This window comes from Daucus carota, chromosome 3 (genome assembly GCF_001625215.2).
Source record: "Daucus carota subsp. sativus chromosome 3, DH1 v3.0, whole genome shotgun sequence".
Taxonomy (NCBI): Eukaryota; Viridiplantae; Streptophyta; class Magnoliopsida; order Apiales; family Apiaceae; genus Daucus; species Daucus carota.
This window is the reverse complement of record NC_030383.2, coordinates 60,586,017-60,599,546: the sequence shown is the minus strand read 5'-3', so window position 1 is coordinate 60,599,546 and position 13,530 is coordinate 60,586,017. Positions and strand designations below refer to the sequence as shown.

At 32.0% G+C, this 13,530-nt stretch overlaps 1 protein-coding gene and 1 long non-coding RNA gene across 4 annotated transcripts; both read left to right on the top strand.

Annotated features, from left to right (window-relative positions):
- The first annotated feature begins 578 nt into the window (after positions 1–578).
- On the top strand, positions 579–6,533 carry LOC108210425 (uncharacterized). Of its 3 annotated transcripts, none has more exons than XR_010290196.1 (7): positions 579–862; positions 1,119–1,183; positions 1,381–1,464; positions 2,635–2,853; positions 3,868–4,160; positions 4,466–5,162; positions 6,092–6,533. It is a non-coding gene; the product is annotated as an uncharacterized LOC108210425 (long non-coding RNA). The 3 variants fall into 3 exon arrangements; XR_010290195.1 differs by having other exon boundaries at positions 616–862; positions 4,873–5,162; XR_010290197.1 differs by having other exon boundaries at positions 620–862; positions 4,965–5,162.
- A 4,238-nt stretch (positions 6,534–10,771) lies between these two features.
- Positions 10,772–12,388, top strand: LOC108210815 (uncharacterized). Its single transcript, XM_017382236.2, has 2 exons — positions 10,772–11,091; positions 11,207–12,388. The coding sequence occupies exons 1-2, from the start codon at positions 10,784–10,786 to the stop codon at positions 12,333–12,335; spliced, it is 1,437 nt and encodes a 478-aa protein (XP_017237725.1). The 5' UTR covers positions 10,772–10,783; the 3' UTR covers positions 12,336–12,388.
- Positions 12,389–13,530: the final 1,142 nt, after the last annotated feature.

Sequence of the window (13,530 nt, the reverse complement as noted above, 5' to 3'; positions counted from 1 at the left end):
AACCACACCAATCAAAATCCACCAAAATTATAGAATTTGGTGCGTGCCCATGTGCACACACTAGACAAACCCTAAGAAGAGTAGTGCAGTCCTTTCCATTTTAGTTAGTGCTCTCCATCTGTCAGGATGAGTTATCATTATATGGTTAATATATCCTGTGAGATTGTAATAAGAATCTTGAATCAATTTCAATATTTCTTCCATCGCCCAAAAATGATCACAGTGTTGGAGCTCTTCGCCAATGTACAGAAGAACGCCTTAAAAAGGAAAAAAAATGTGAATTAAATTCTAATTTTAAATTATTTAATTTTTTATTATAAATAATAATAATGTCTAACACGTTTAATAATAAATATGAATTAAAAATATCATGATTTTATATTAAATTAATCATGCAAAAAATATATATATGATTTTATTCTGGATTCTGTTCTGGATTTTATAATATTTTATAATTATAATTTGGATATACTTGGATGTTAGATTTCATCTATCAAGTTTTTATGTAATCTACTTCTATATATTAAAAGGCGACCAGGGGCAAAATGAGCCTGAAAAATGCTTGTAAAATTACCAGCATGCCCTCAATATTTCTTGAATTACAAAATTGTCCTTGGGCGTAACCGCCGTCAGGCGTCAGCTCGGTCCATATCCCTTTCAATGAATTTAGCAGGTGACTCGGGTATATTCACATGAGTCATATGTCTATTCTGGACATGGTGATAGCTTGCTTGTATAGTTGTATGTGCCCGTGGTGTTTATTGGTGTAATTAGATTAGTCATACAATTCGGGTCAGGATATGCAGAGAAAATGGCAAGCGTGTGGGATATACTGTGAAGGATAGTGACTCTGAAGCAGACGGTATTTATACTTTGATTTTTTTTTTTTTTGTTTTCTTTTTCCCCCTGTAACCCTTCTCTCAGTTTGTACTCGAGGGTTTAAACTGAGACCAATGTGTTTAGTGGGCTTTATCTGTATATCATGAATTTTCATATAATTTAGTAGATACGCACTTGTCCCAATGGATGGATTGATAAATGTATTTTGGGGAATTCTGCCTTTAGCAAAATGTTATGTTCTGGGTGCTGTTGTGCCTTAATGTTATGACTTTTTTCAGCTTATAATGGAATGGGATACTTGTATGTTAAAGGTTATGGAGCGGAGAAGAAGAACTTTACCAAAGTAAGATGCCTACTTATAGTAATTACATGTTCAACATATTTGCATTCTTGCATTTTGGGGATTGCATTAGTAGACAATGCATACTCTTGTTATCTTATATATAGTTTTTATGGTACAGTCTGATTTATATATTACCGTGAAGAAGCTATCATATGTCATTTAAGTTGGATTATTAAGTTCTTTTTGGTGATTCTTAGATCATAGAGAAAGAACTGCAAGGGGAGGAATAAAGGCGTTGTAGGGCTTGTGTTGGCGAGGCAGAGGAAGAGACATGTGTCGAGGTAATCTTATCCGCTCCTTTCAATTGTATCTGTCGATGTGTTGCTGATTGGTGTGCAATAGATTTAATCATATTTTGCTGTTGAAACTTAAAAATAAAGATTTACTCACTTCCGTGTAATTATCCACTCCAGACTGTATCCTTGTGCTTTCTTTTTTGCCAATGCCCTTCAAAAGGTCATCTCTTTTCAAGATATTTAATAAACACAATATCGTATTGGCATCATTAGTCGTAGCAACTAGCAAACCTTGAAAAAGAACAAAACAATAATTCTTCTGTTTGAATATTTATTTCTTATATACAATGATGGCATATATCTGGTTTTTGTACTTAATATTATATAGTAATAATTTTGGCTCTGGCTCTACATTTCATTCTACAAAAAATAAAACTAAAACATAAAACTTGTTTGGTACTATGTCGGAAGCTGAAAGAAAACGTGTTTGATATTATATAGTTATTGTTTTGTTCTATTTTATATGTTAAGTAATAGAACGCCTTTCTTTGATGTGAAAGATTTCATGTCCCTGTTATTACACCTCCCTTAAAGTTATTGCTTAAATCTCTTGCACTATGTAAATTGTAAAAATTGGAAATCTTAAACCTTATTAGTAGTAAAAAAGTTTCATCGCTTCTTAGTATTTATAATTAAGGATTTTTCTTGTTTAGGCTTATTGCTGACTTGAAGAATTAAATCAGATTTTTATTAAAATAATATATTAAATTCGGGAATATTTTGAAAAAATCACCAAGAATATTACTTGTTATAACTAAAACTAGGGGTGCACCCGAAAAATTGGTTCTTTGACTGTTTTGTTCTAATGCTATTAATATTGTATTTTCATTTCACAATTAATTCAGGAAAAGCTGTAGAACACCTAATTACTAAATATAGTGTGCATATTTTTCAAATTTAATAAAAAAACCAAAGTGGCTTGTTTTGATTTCGTGTTAATAAATTTAATGTTGTTACATAGGTATAAAACTTTGTAGTGATCGCCTAGGTTTAGTCATTCTTAGTAAAATATCAACTTCTTCAATAAAATATACATGAGGTATGCAATATGACTCAAGTATTTGAGATCTCTTGCAACATACATGATCTGTTTTCACCATAAAGTTTGTAAACTTTGCAATATGAATTATGTGTGTATTTTATTATGGAATTTAGAGAATGGAACCCTATGCATGGATTTAAACTTCTGATGGTTCTATACAAGAAGTGGAACGAGAGATTGCAATGTTATGCCCCACTGCTGTTCATGAAATGGCATCAGGACTTGGATCGTCAAAGAGCAATCCTATATCACTACCTGCACGAGTTAAACCTACTTCTTTGAGCTTAGTTATTGAATACTGCAGATTTCATCTAGCACACCGCTCTTACCAGGTCAGATGCGATTGCTTGAACCTTATAGTTGGCATGCGCTTTCTTTTCTTTAGGCCTGATGTAAAGTCTTGTGTACTTTTCCGATCGGTAAGATGTGTAGTTAGAATAATGCATTACAGAGTAATCTACTTTCCTACTTTGGAAAAAGAAATAGAATGGGGCTACGGGAAATTCATCTTTGAAAGGTTATTAAATGTGCAGTATACTTCAAATGCATTATATTATGATGCAACCCTGGAATATAACTCTGTGTATGGCAAAGTAATCTGATTGGTGCTAGATACGTGTACATGAAGTTAATTATAGACTGAGGAGTAAATAGAGGTAATTTTTTATATTAAACTTCCAAATTATTATAGATTAAATTTTATCTATGCTGTATGAACTTCTGAATTACTGTGGCTGTTCTTTCATAAAAAGCACTATTATCACCATATCTTTGAACAAAAGAGCATCCTGAAATTGTTCCGATTATTATCATGAGTCATATAACATTCTTTGATAATTTTCACAAGTCGATATCTCATGAATATTGAATTTAGGCTGAGGATAATGAGATTCTTTTAGTACTACTTTTAGGATAGATCTCCAACTTTTATAACCATAAGAACCACCTAGAAAACGATGGTATCACACTTGTCATTTTCTTGAACAATAGTGGTCAACTAGACATAATACCCGATCACACCTCAGATTAGAGTTGGGGAAATTCTTACATTGTTCAATGAGAAAACCTGTTCTTAAACCTAAGAGGCATTCTAACTTCTAAGATAAGCATGGAGACATCTTTTTCGTTATTCAAAGATGAGATAATTATATCATATTCAATTGTTCAAATGTCTCCCTGCAGTGTAAGATTATTATTACTCATTTTAACTGATATGCTTGCTAATACTATGTCATAGCGTGTCTTTAACTAAATTTCTAATAATTTAAAATAGAGGGTGCTGGTTGTATAGAGAGCTGATATATTGAATGGGTGATATACTAAAGTTTTAATACAATTGTTTTCAGGACCAAGATACAAAAATCTGCAAGATCATACTCAAGATGTCTATAGTGACAAAGTTACGCTGTATCACTCTGGATGTTACTGGCACATTAATAGCTTACAAGGGGGAGCTTGGTGAATACTATTGCATGGCAGTCAAATCTGCAGACTTCCGTGTCCAAACTACAAGCGTGTGCATGAGGGCTGTAAAATTGCATACACAAACACGGCAAAAGAACATCCCAGTTTTGGGTTTGCAGAGAAAATTCCCAACATTGTGTGGTGGAAAACTTGTGTTAGAGACTCTTTTGTAAAGGTAATTATTTCGCCTTATTTTCTAGATCTTCTTGCATGTTAGATCTTTAAAAGCTATACATGTGTGGTATTATTTCCTCCTCGCTAAGCTAAATCGCCAGATGTTTACTAATACTCTGGCTTTTCATGAAAGAGCAACACCTAAGATTGTTGCATTGCAATTCAAGTAAAATTTAACAGCATAAGAAAAAAGAAAAATGTAGTATTCTCAGTCACATTTATGAATCACTGAAAAATGATAGATCTTACCGCCAAGTCAATAACCCCTAGGTAAATTTAAATTGGTGTGTGTGAGTATATTCTCAGGGTGCAGGCCATACAGCTCCAGAATGTTATGCAGCTATGTTTGAGAGATAGATAACTTTCAGTTAACAATCTGAGCTATATGTGCTTGGTACCAACTGGCGCAGGCTTGTCATATATGTTCGGATGCTGCAACGAGGAGCTTGTTGCCATTTCTAATTAAGTATATTTATTCAGAATTAGTTTTGTTACAAAAGATATAAACCTTTGGTAGATGGTAGTATTAAAGGACGATGACATCTTTAATTTACTAATATCTTTTCAATTTAAGCATCAGTTTTTGTTTGATATTTTTTCCCTTAGGTAAAATATTCAATGTGTGTGTGAGAATTTGGCCAATGGAAGATTTTTGAGAAATGAACCAAGATTTATAATATTTTTAAAGCCCGAGTCATATATTATATTTTCAGGCAGATATGATTATGATGAGGAGATATTTGATAAAGTTTCAAACGCATATACTCCACCTTTGGCTCTGTTTCTCCTTATACTATGTTTTCAGATTCCAAGCCTTTCCTAAGATGGGCCAAGGGCGAACAACCACTTACTGTTTCCTCATTATTTGTTCACAAATAAGGGATGAAAGTCATTGTAGCTTTATGGGAGAGCAAGGCAACCACCTTCCTCGACTTATTGCCAAAGGAAGGAAATGAGCCTGTTTTTGTGGTTATAACTGGCTTAATGGCCAAAAAATACTCAGGTATTCACTAACTATTACCAGTTACATGTTTCTTATTTGCACATACAAGACTATACAGGAGTTATCCTCCACTGTTGTTAAATTAGCTAAATGTCTAACCATTCACTACTGCAACCGGCATATTTTTGAACTTCATGTTTCTTAACCGATTACATATTGCACCCTAATATTATAAGGCCGCAGCTTTTGTTTGTAATATTACTTATACCAGAACTAGGAACTGGTTCATGAGATTCTTTTTAAATTTTTAAATTTAAAATTAACTAGCTTTTTTATTAAGGCACAGGCACACAAATTATAAATTTTAAAATTTAAAATTAAATAGCTTTTTTTATTAGCTATTAGTTAACCATTCATGCACAGGCAAGGATGAAAGTAGTGGCTTATAACTATAAGCTTACATAGAAACTAATGATATTGTTATTCTTAAAGAAATTCGTAAGGGAACTCGTCAGTTTTGACAAATCTGTCTAAGATGATGTTGAGGGTGTATACAAGGAAAATCCGCAAGCATTTTTTTAGTAAAACTTAATGGAATATAGTTGTAATTATCTTATGTTATCTTACTTGTGATACTTTTGGCACTTTTTTTGGTTCATATGATTATTCGAAAATGATTTTAGCATTTCCTTCGCTTTGCTTTATATTTGCTTCATAGCCTAAGTGGCACTTTGTAGTTTGAAAGATGCAAGGTGCTTTTAATTTTCATTATGCAAACATCAGAATTCATGTGTTTTATCCATTCCCATTGTTTAATAAATTATGTGCACTTGATCACCGAGAACAAAGCACAAGCTTTAGAAGAAACCCCGCGTCGCTTCAAAGCGTACTGCATTAACTGACTGTGAGAAATAAACCGGTTCGATCTTCTTTGTTGTCTATCTACAAAAAGTAGGTTCCTGCTAATGAGAAAGAGTATAACATTTCAGATAAAATGTCAAAGGAATTACTTCGACAAATGAGGGTAAAGAACACCATCAATGAGGCTGAATTCAACTCAGATGAAAATCTTTTCTTCGACCTCTTTATCAAAGCAAATTACGGAAATGATGCGCCCGACTGTGAGGTGCTGGATATGGAGAAAAATTGGATCAACGGAGAACCAGAGGTACTCCTGGGACGGGAAGTGCCCATCAGAGGAATGGAAAAATGAGAAATGTGGTGAATTAGATGAAAATAGACAAGAAGTAGCATTAGATTTCGAGCGTGAGATTTTCACTTCTTTGGTGAATGATCTCATTGTCAGTTTTTGAAGAAATGGTTTAGCTATACATTTTTTCTCGAAACCGAATAATTATTTGCGTGCTTGAAAAGTGTCGCATGAATCTGAGTTATTTGCTTTTACACTAATGATATATGATTTTATGATGATCCAACTTCTAAGGTAAACATCTTTTACAAACTAAAATCTTTTGCAAGTTAAAATCTATATATTAGGTCGTGATTTAATCATCTCATGTTCGTGTGAACTGTTATGTCCATTTAGCATGGAAGCTAACATATATAGCTTGGTCATGACAATACAACAATAGCCCTCCATGATTTTAAATAAAAAAAGTTTTACTGCAATGCCCGTGCTTCTACGCTAGTTACTAGCTTATAACCCGTGCAATGCACGGGCGGTTAATATATTTGTTATTTTATCGTATATATTATAAATTTAATTAATTTTATAATATTTTTTAGTTAAAAGATTAATTACTATATTGCTCGATTTTATTTTAGAAGATTGAGTTTTTTTAGTTATAAAATATAAAAAGATAATATATTTAAGTTAAAAACAATAATTGGTTATATAAATAGACTCGTATCTCGGCCCACATATCGACCGACCGGCCAAAATTTTAATGTTTCGCTTTTAATCGTATAATAATAGCTTATACCCCGTGCTATGCACGGGTGATTATAACATTCGTAGTTTTATTGTTTATATTTTAAATTTAATTAAAATACAAACTGATTATACTGACCGAATTCTTAAATGTTTTGAGTTAATTAATAATAAAAAAGTTTATCAGACACGTTATATATTAAGGAGACCCGTAAAATAATACCGATCAGCTGATAAAACTCGACAGATCAATAAAACTATTAATATATTAGTTTTAGTAGAATAATAATAATAATATATAGTATAATATAATATAAATAGATAGTATAGATCTAGGATATTACTTTTAAAGTGATAACGCAGAGTAATTAAAAATAATATCAACGTACTTAGTTGAAACATATCATCGGTTGTACATTAATAATAATATATAATAATATTTTTTTTATATGTACGTTGCATGTGTTATTTTTAGAAAATCGGTCTTTTAGTTTGGAATCTGAAAAAGATAATGTATTTTAGTTAAAAAGGATAGTTGATATGAAGTTCGATATTATCTTTAAAAAATTGAGTTTTTTTAGTTAGAATTATAAAAAAGATAATAATTTTAGTTAAAAAGGATAATCGATTATATAAGTAGGCTCATAATTTGGCCAAGTACCGACCGACCGACCAAACTCTTAATAACCAAATTTTGAATATTGTGTTATTAAAGATAATATTGTATAATGATATATATTATAGTGTACGTAGATAGTATATTTTTATAATATTATTTTAAAAGTCAGGTCATTAAAATATTTAAAAATAATGTTATTTTAGTGAAAAAGTATCGTAAATTATTTATTTATAATTGTATATTATAATATGACCTTATATATGTATATGTGTGTGTATGTGTATTGCCCATATTTTCTTTTGAAGGTCGCCGTTTTTAGTTAGAAAATCAGAAAATATAATGTATTTTAGTTAAAAAAATGTAATTGGTATGTTGCCTAATGTTATTTTTATAAGATTGAATTGCTTTAGCTTGAAATATAGAAAAGATAATATGTTTCAGTTAAAAAGAATAATTGATTATTTAGTAAAAAGAGATAATTGATTATATAGATAGACTCATAATTCGGCCAAAATACTAATGACCAAGTTTTTAATGTTTTGGTTTTGACCAATCATACTACCAATTTTTTTTAATATTTTCACAATTTTGGTAAATAGATAATAATAAAAATCATTAGAACATTTATAAATTAAAGAGGTCCGTAAGGTCAAATATCAATCGAATGACCAAATTTTTAATATTTTAGTATTATTGTGAGGTCGTTAGAGTATTTAAAAATAATTTTAATTTTAGTTGAAAAATATCATCGATTATTTATTTATAATTATATATAATAATGTTATCTTTTTATATTATATTGCCCGTATTATTTAGAAGATCATCGTTTTCGTTAGAAAATTTAAAAAGATGATGTGTTTTAGTTAAAAAAAGGTAATTGATATGTTGCTCAATGTTAATTAGAAGATTGTGTTGTTTTAGTTTGAAAATATAGAAAGGATAATATGTTTGGGTTAAAAAGGATTATTGATTATAATAGGCCCATAATTCGGCCCAAGTACCGACCGACCAAACTTTTAATATTTCGGCTTTAATAGTATAGTATAGAAGTATAGATATGCGGTCGTTTGGGCAAACTTAAAAAAAGTAATTCCTTACTTAGAGTAAAGAAGTGGATTAGAAGTGAGAAGTAAATAAGTTAATAAAGTGTTTGAAAAAGAAGCAGAAGCTGTGATAGAGAAGCTAGTATTTTCAGCTTCTTAAAAGTGAATCTGCTTTTTTACACAAACAGGTCAAAAGAAGCAAAAAACAGAAGCAGCTTCTGCTTCTTCCAACCAAACAAACACATAATCTTAACAAATCATTTTTTATGAAAAAAAAAATGATTTCTTACTTAAAAAAAATAAGTGGATTAGAAGTGAGAAGTAAATAAGTTATAAAGTGTTTGAAAAAGTAGTAGAAACTCTGAGAGAGAAATTAACATTCTCAACTTTGTAAAAATATTTCTACTTATTATTTACACAAACAGGTTAACAAGAGCCTAAGTCAGAAGCAGGAGCTGTTTCTACCAAACAAACGGAAACAAACGGACGCATAATCAATCATAGATATACAGAATAAAAAGAAAAAATCACTCTACCAATTCCTTAAGAAAAACAACAACAACTCTACCAATAATTCCTACAGCCTGGAGACACGAATATGCCATGGAGCCCAAAGACAAAAACTTACTGTAGCAGTTACTTTCTACTTCCATTTTAATAGCTTGTTTGTCAAAAAAAAAAAGTTCTCATATAAATTTATGTCCCCCTTCTTTATTCAATATAATTTTATATTATTTTCAATATTGACTCTAATTAATTCACATGATTTTCAAAATTTTTTAAGTAAATAACTACTCCCAATATTTCAAAACAATAGTCAATTTGATTTTGTACACGTAATTTGAGATATAAAAAAAATGTACTTTATGCATTATATTTCAAATTCCTGTTTTCGAATAAAAGTTAAACATCTATATTTTTATTCAAAATAAAAATTATAAAAAATACTATTTTTTTATATCAAAGTACGTGTAAAAAATCATAGCGACTACTCCTTCCGTCCCAATTAACACGTCCCTTTAGCTTTTCGAGAAGTCAGATTAACTAATTTTTGATCAATTATTAAAAACATTTATTTATTATTTTAAAACATAGAAAGTTACATACTAAAATAGATTAGATTTATTTTTTGATGGTATTTTTTTAGTTGTTTTTCAATTATATAATAAAAATATATATAAATTTTAGTCAAAATGAGGTCAATTTGACTAGTCTGAAATCAAAAAAGACATTTATATTACGACGGAGGGAGTATTATTTTGGAATGGAGAGAGTATAAAATTTTCATAAAATACATGAAAACTTGGTTATATTCATGTATAATTATTATAAATTTAATGATTCGAATATGATAAAACATCATCATTTTTAATATGTGTGAGATTTGACTATTAAAATATGAAAGAGGGGTAGATTACAAATCTAGCAGTGGCTTGTCGGCTGTGGGTCTAATAATTTTGAGGAACACGCCTGCCTGATCTGCAATTCAGTGGTCAAATTGTTAGGCCACTAAGACACTAAGAACCTTGAAACCCATTTTAGATCTCTACTCTCAACCAAAGATGATTTCAGTGTTCGAGCTCTTCAGCAATTCGGGCTACACTTTCACAGCGTGTAGCGTTGAGAGAGATGATCTTATATGCCATACGTGCAACAAATCAGTTCAAGGTTCTCATACGTATTTCTGTACTAGACACGGTCTTCGAAGTTTCTACCTGCACAAGACTTGTTCAGAATCATCCATATCAGTTTATCTACATGAGCATTCTTTAATTTTAGAAGAGTATTTTATTTTTGGAGAGGATGCTGTATGCAATATATGCAACAAACAAGTCGTTGGCTCTCCTACATATACCTGTGTTAGTCGTGATGACGATGTTGCTTGTCAAAATTTCTACTTGCATAAGACTTGTGCAGAATTCCCGCAGCAAATTAACCACCATAAGCACAAAAGACATCCTCTTTCTCTCCATCCACGCTCTGATGCTTGCACCTGTGATATCTGTTGTCTTCATAGTAAGGTCTCTTATTTGTGTGTTGATTGCGACTTTGATGTGTGTGTGTGTTCTGTGCTTTGGAACAGAGGGTGCTTCATCATCAAGGACACGAGGAGCACGCACTCACATTAATGAAGAAGGCATCCCTTTTTGAGTGTGATGCTTGTCATGAGGAAGCGAAAGACTCTTCATATGTTTGCACCACCTGTGACTTCTGCATCCACAAGACTTGTGCCTTTTCACCCTTGATTATTCCGTCGCCTACTTATCACCATCACCCTCTCACTCTCGTCTACTCTGTTCCTGACATTCATCTATGCTTTAAGCAATACTGTGGTATCTGCCGCCAATCTGTTTACCGCAGCTGCTGGGTGTATTATTGCCACAAGTGCACATATTTTGTGCACATGAAATGTTCTACATCCACAATATTCATGGTGTAAGTACCTTTTCCAATCTATTTATTTACTTTGCTATTCACATTATTTCTTGTCTAAGTTGTCATGAGCTCAGGTGTTATCATCTCTGAATTTATTTTAATTTCTTGTTTTCAGAAATGGGAATGAATCGGATGACATTGATAATGAACCTGATCTGGTGCTATTTCCTCTGCCTAGCCAGGAATCAATATTTGATCTCATTGTGACTCAGTGTTGCAAGTCCCAACTCAACTTTAAAGGTGAAGGTGAAATCAGTATTACTATGTCAGTAAAATCTGATGATCCACACATTATTGAAAAACACTGGAGTCACCAGATGCATCCATTACAACTGCTCCAGTTTACTATCTGTGAGAACGATAGCGGCGACAGTGATGATGATGATAAGAGAGAGCTGATATGCAACGGGTGTATTCAACCTATAACCGTTTCCCATCCCTCTTACTATGCTTGTATCCAGTGTGGTTTCTTTCTCCATTCTTTTTGTGCGACTATGTTGCCACAAGAGTTGCCTGTAGGAGCATCGCATTTTCACCCCGACCATTCTCTCGTGCTTCAGATGAAGGATAACTTGTATGATGTTGTGCGTTGTGGAGTTTGCAACATTTTGACAAATGGATTCTACTATCACTGTCAGGATTATGATATCTGTGTTGATATCCGTTGTGCATTCTTACCGACCAGAATAAAATACAAATCTCACAAGCATCACTCCCTTGTTCAGCGGCCATCTTCGAATTCTACCTGCAGTGTAACCACGAATCAAAATGATGTTGGGGTGGAATATGCATGTGAAACCTGCAGTACTTTCCAGATCCATATATTTTGTGCAATTTTACCAAGTAAGATGGAACACAAATATGATGATCACCCCTTGACCTTGAGAGTTCCACCATTCTTCTACGAAGGAGCATTCTACTGTGAAATATGTGAGGAACGAGTTAACAACCAGGAGTTGCTCTACCATTGCAGTGAATCTGAACATTCTTATCACTATTATTGCGGGTTTTTGCTCAACAATGTCAAGTTAGGAGGGACAATTAAGTTCATTATTGCGGATAAACCACACACACTTGCATTAGTTTTGAAGAGTCCTACAAGAAAGACGTCCTCATTCACTTGTTCCCTGTGCTTCGGTTTTATGAATACCCTCAGTTTATTTTTCGAATGTGATGGCTGTGGACTTCTCGCATGCTTGCGCTGTGCACTCTCAGGCCAGTTGCAACAGATTGCACTGAAATGAAATTCAATACTTCCTTCGAATGTTCATTATTCTGTTCATTTGGTTTATTTTTTTTGTGGGTTAATTATCAAACTCATCACTGAAGTCGACAAATGGTATCAATTTCATCACTAATCTCCACGGGGTCTCAAGTGGCTCATTAAACTCGCTTAATGGCATCAAACTCATCACTGCCGTTAAAAAAAGTAACGGAAGTATAGAGGGAATGACACATTAGTTGTTGACGTGACACATTAATAAAAAAGACTTGAGAAAAATAAATGAAAGAAAAAAAAAAGAAAAAGAAAAAGTAGAAAATAGAAAGAAAGAAAGTAGACAACAAGAGTAAAAACATACGTCAACGATAACTACATACACTGACATATACTGCTGCTTCATACCGCAGAAGAGACGAAGCGTCAAAAACATTGAGAGCGAATAGCATATAAACCCTAATCCAAATCAAGCCTCATCAACACCAAATCTTAATCAGGTATGAAAATCCTAATCTTTTTTACATTTTCGTATCGTATCTTTATTTATGTATTCTGTAAGCAAATGTTTTTTGGCTTATATGTGTTTTATGTACATGTTTTACATCATTGTTACAATGTTGTGTGTTTGTAGAATGATGGTAGTTGATATTTTTTTTGCCAACAATAATATTCACATAAATAAAATTTATTAAAAGAAAACATTTCAATATTATTCAAAAATAATTATAATCTAATAAAAATATAAAAGTTAATCTTGGATTTTTAGTTAATTATATCTTAAAATTTAGTTCCATGCATTTATTTAGATAATTATATCATAAAATTAATTTAATAAAAAGATTGCATACTTTTATTTCCATATAAACTTCAAATTATGTGGTCTGCCACATGTCAAACCCTAAGTCCAATGTGTCATTCCGTCTATCCTTCCGTTACTTTTTTAACGGCAGTGATGAGTTTGATACGAGTTTAATGAGCCACTTGAGATCCGTGAAGATCAGTGATGAAGTTGATACCATTTGTCGACGTCAGTGATTTTGATAATTAAAACTTTTTTTCTGTTTGTAGCCTATGCATGTGTTTATACTTGAATCACCGGTTTTTTCATCTATGTTCTTTGGGCTAAACTAACAGCGGGAACAAGGCAGAGTAAATAACCCATATAGTAACTGGTTACTGGTTAGTGTTATAATAAAATTCTATTAAATCAATGTTGTGTG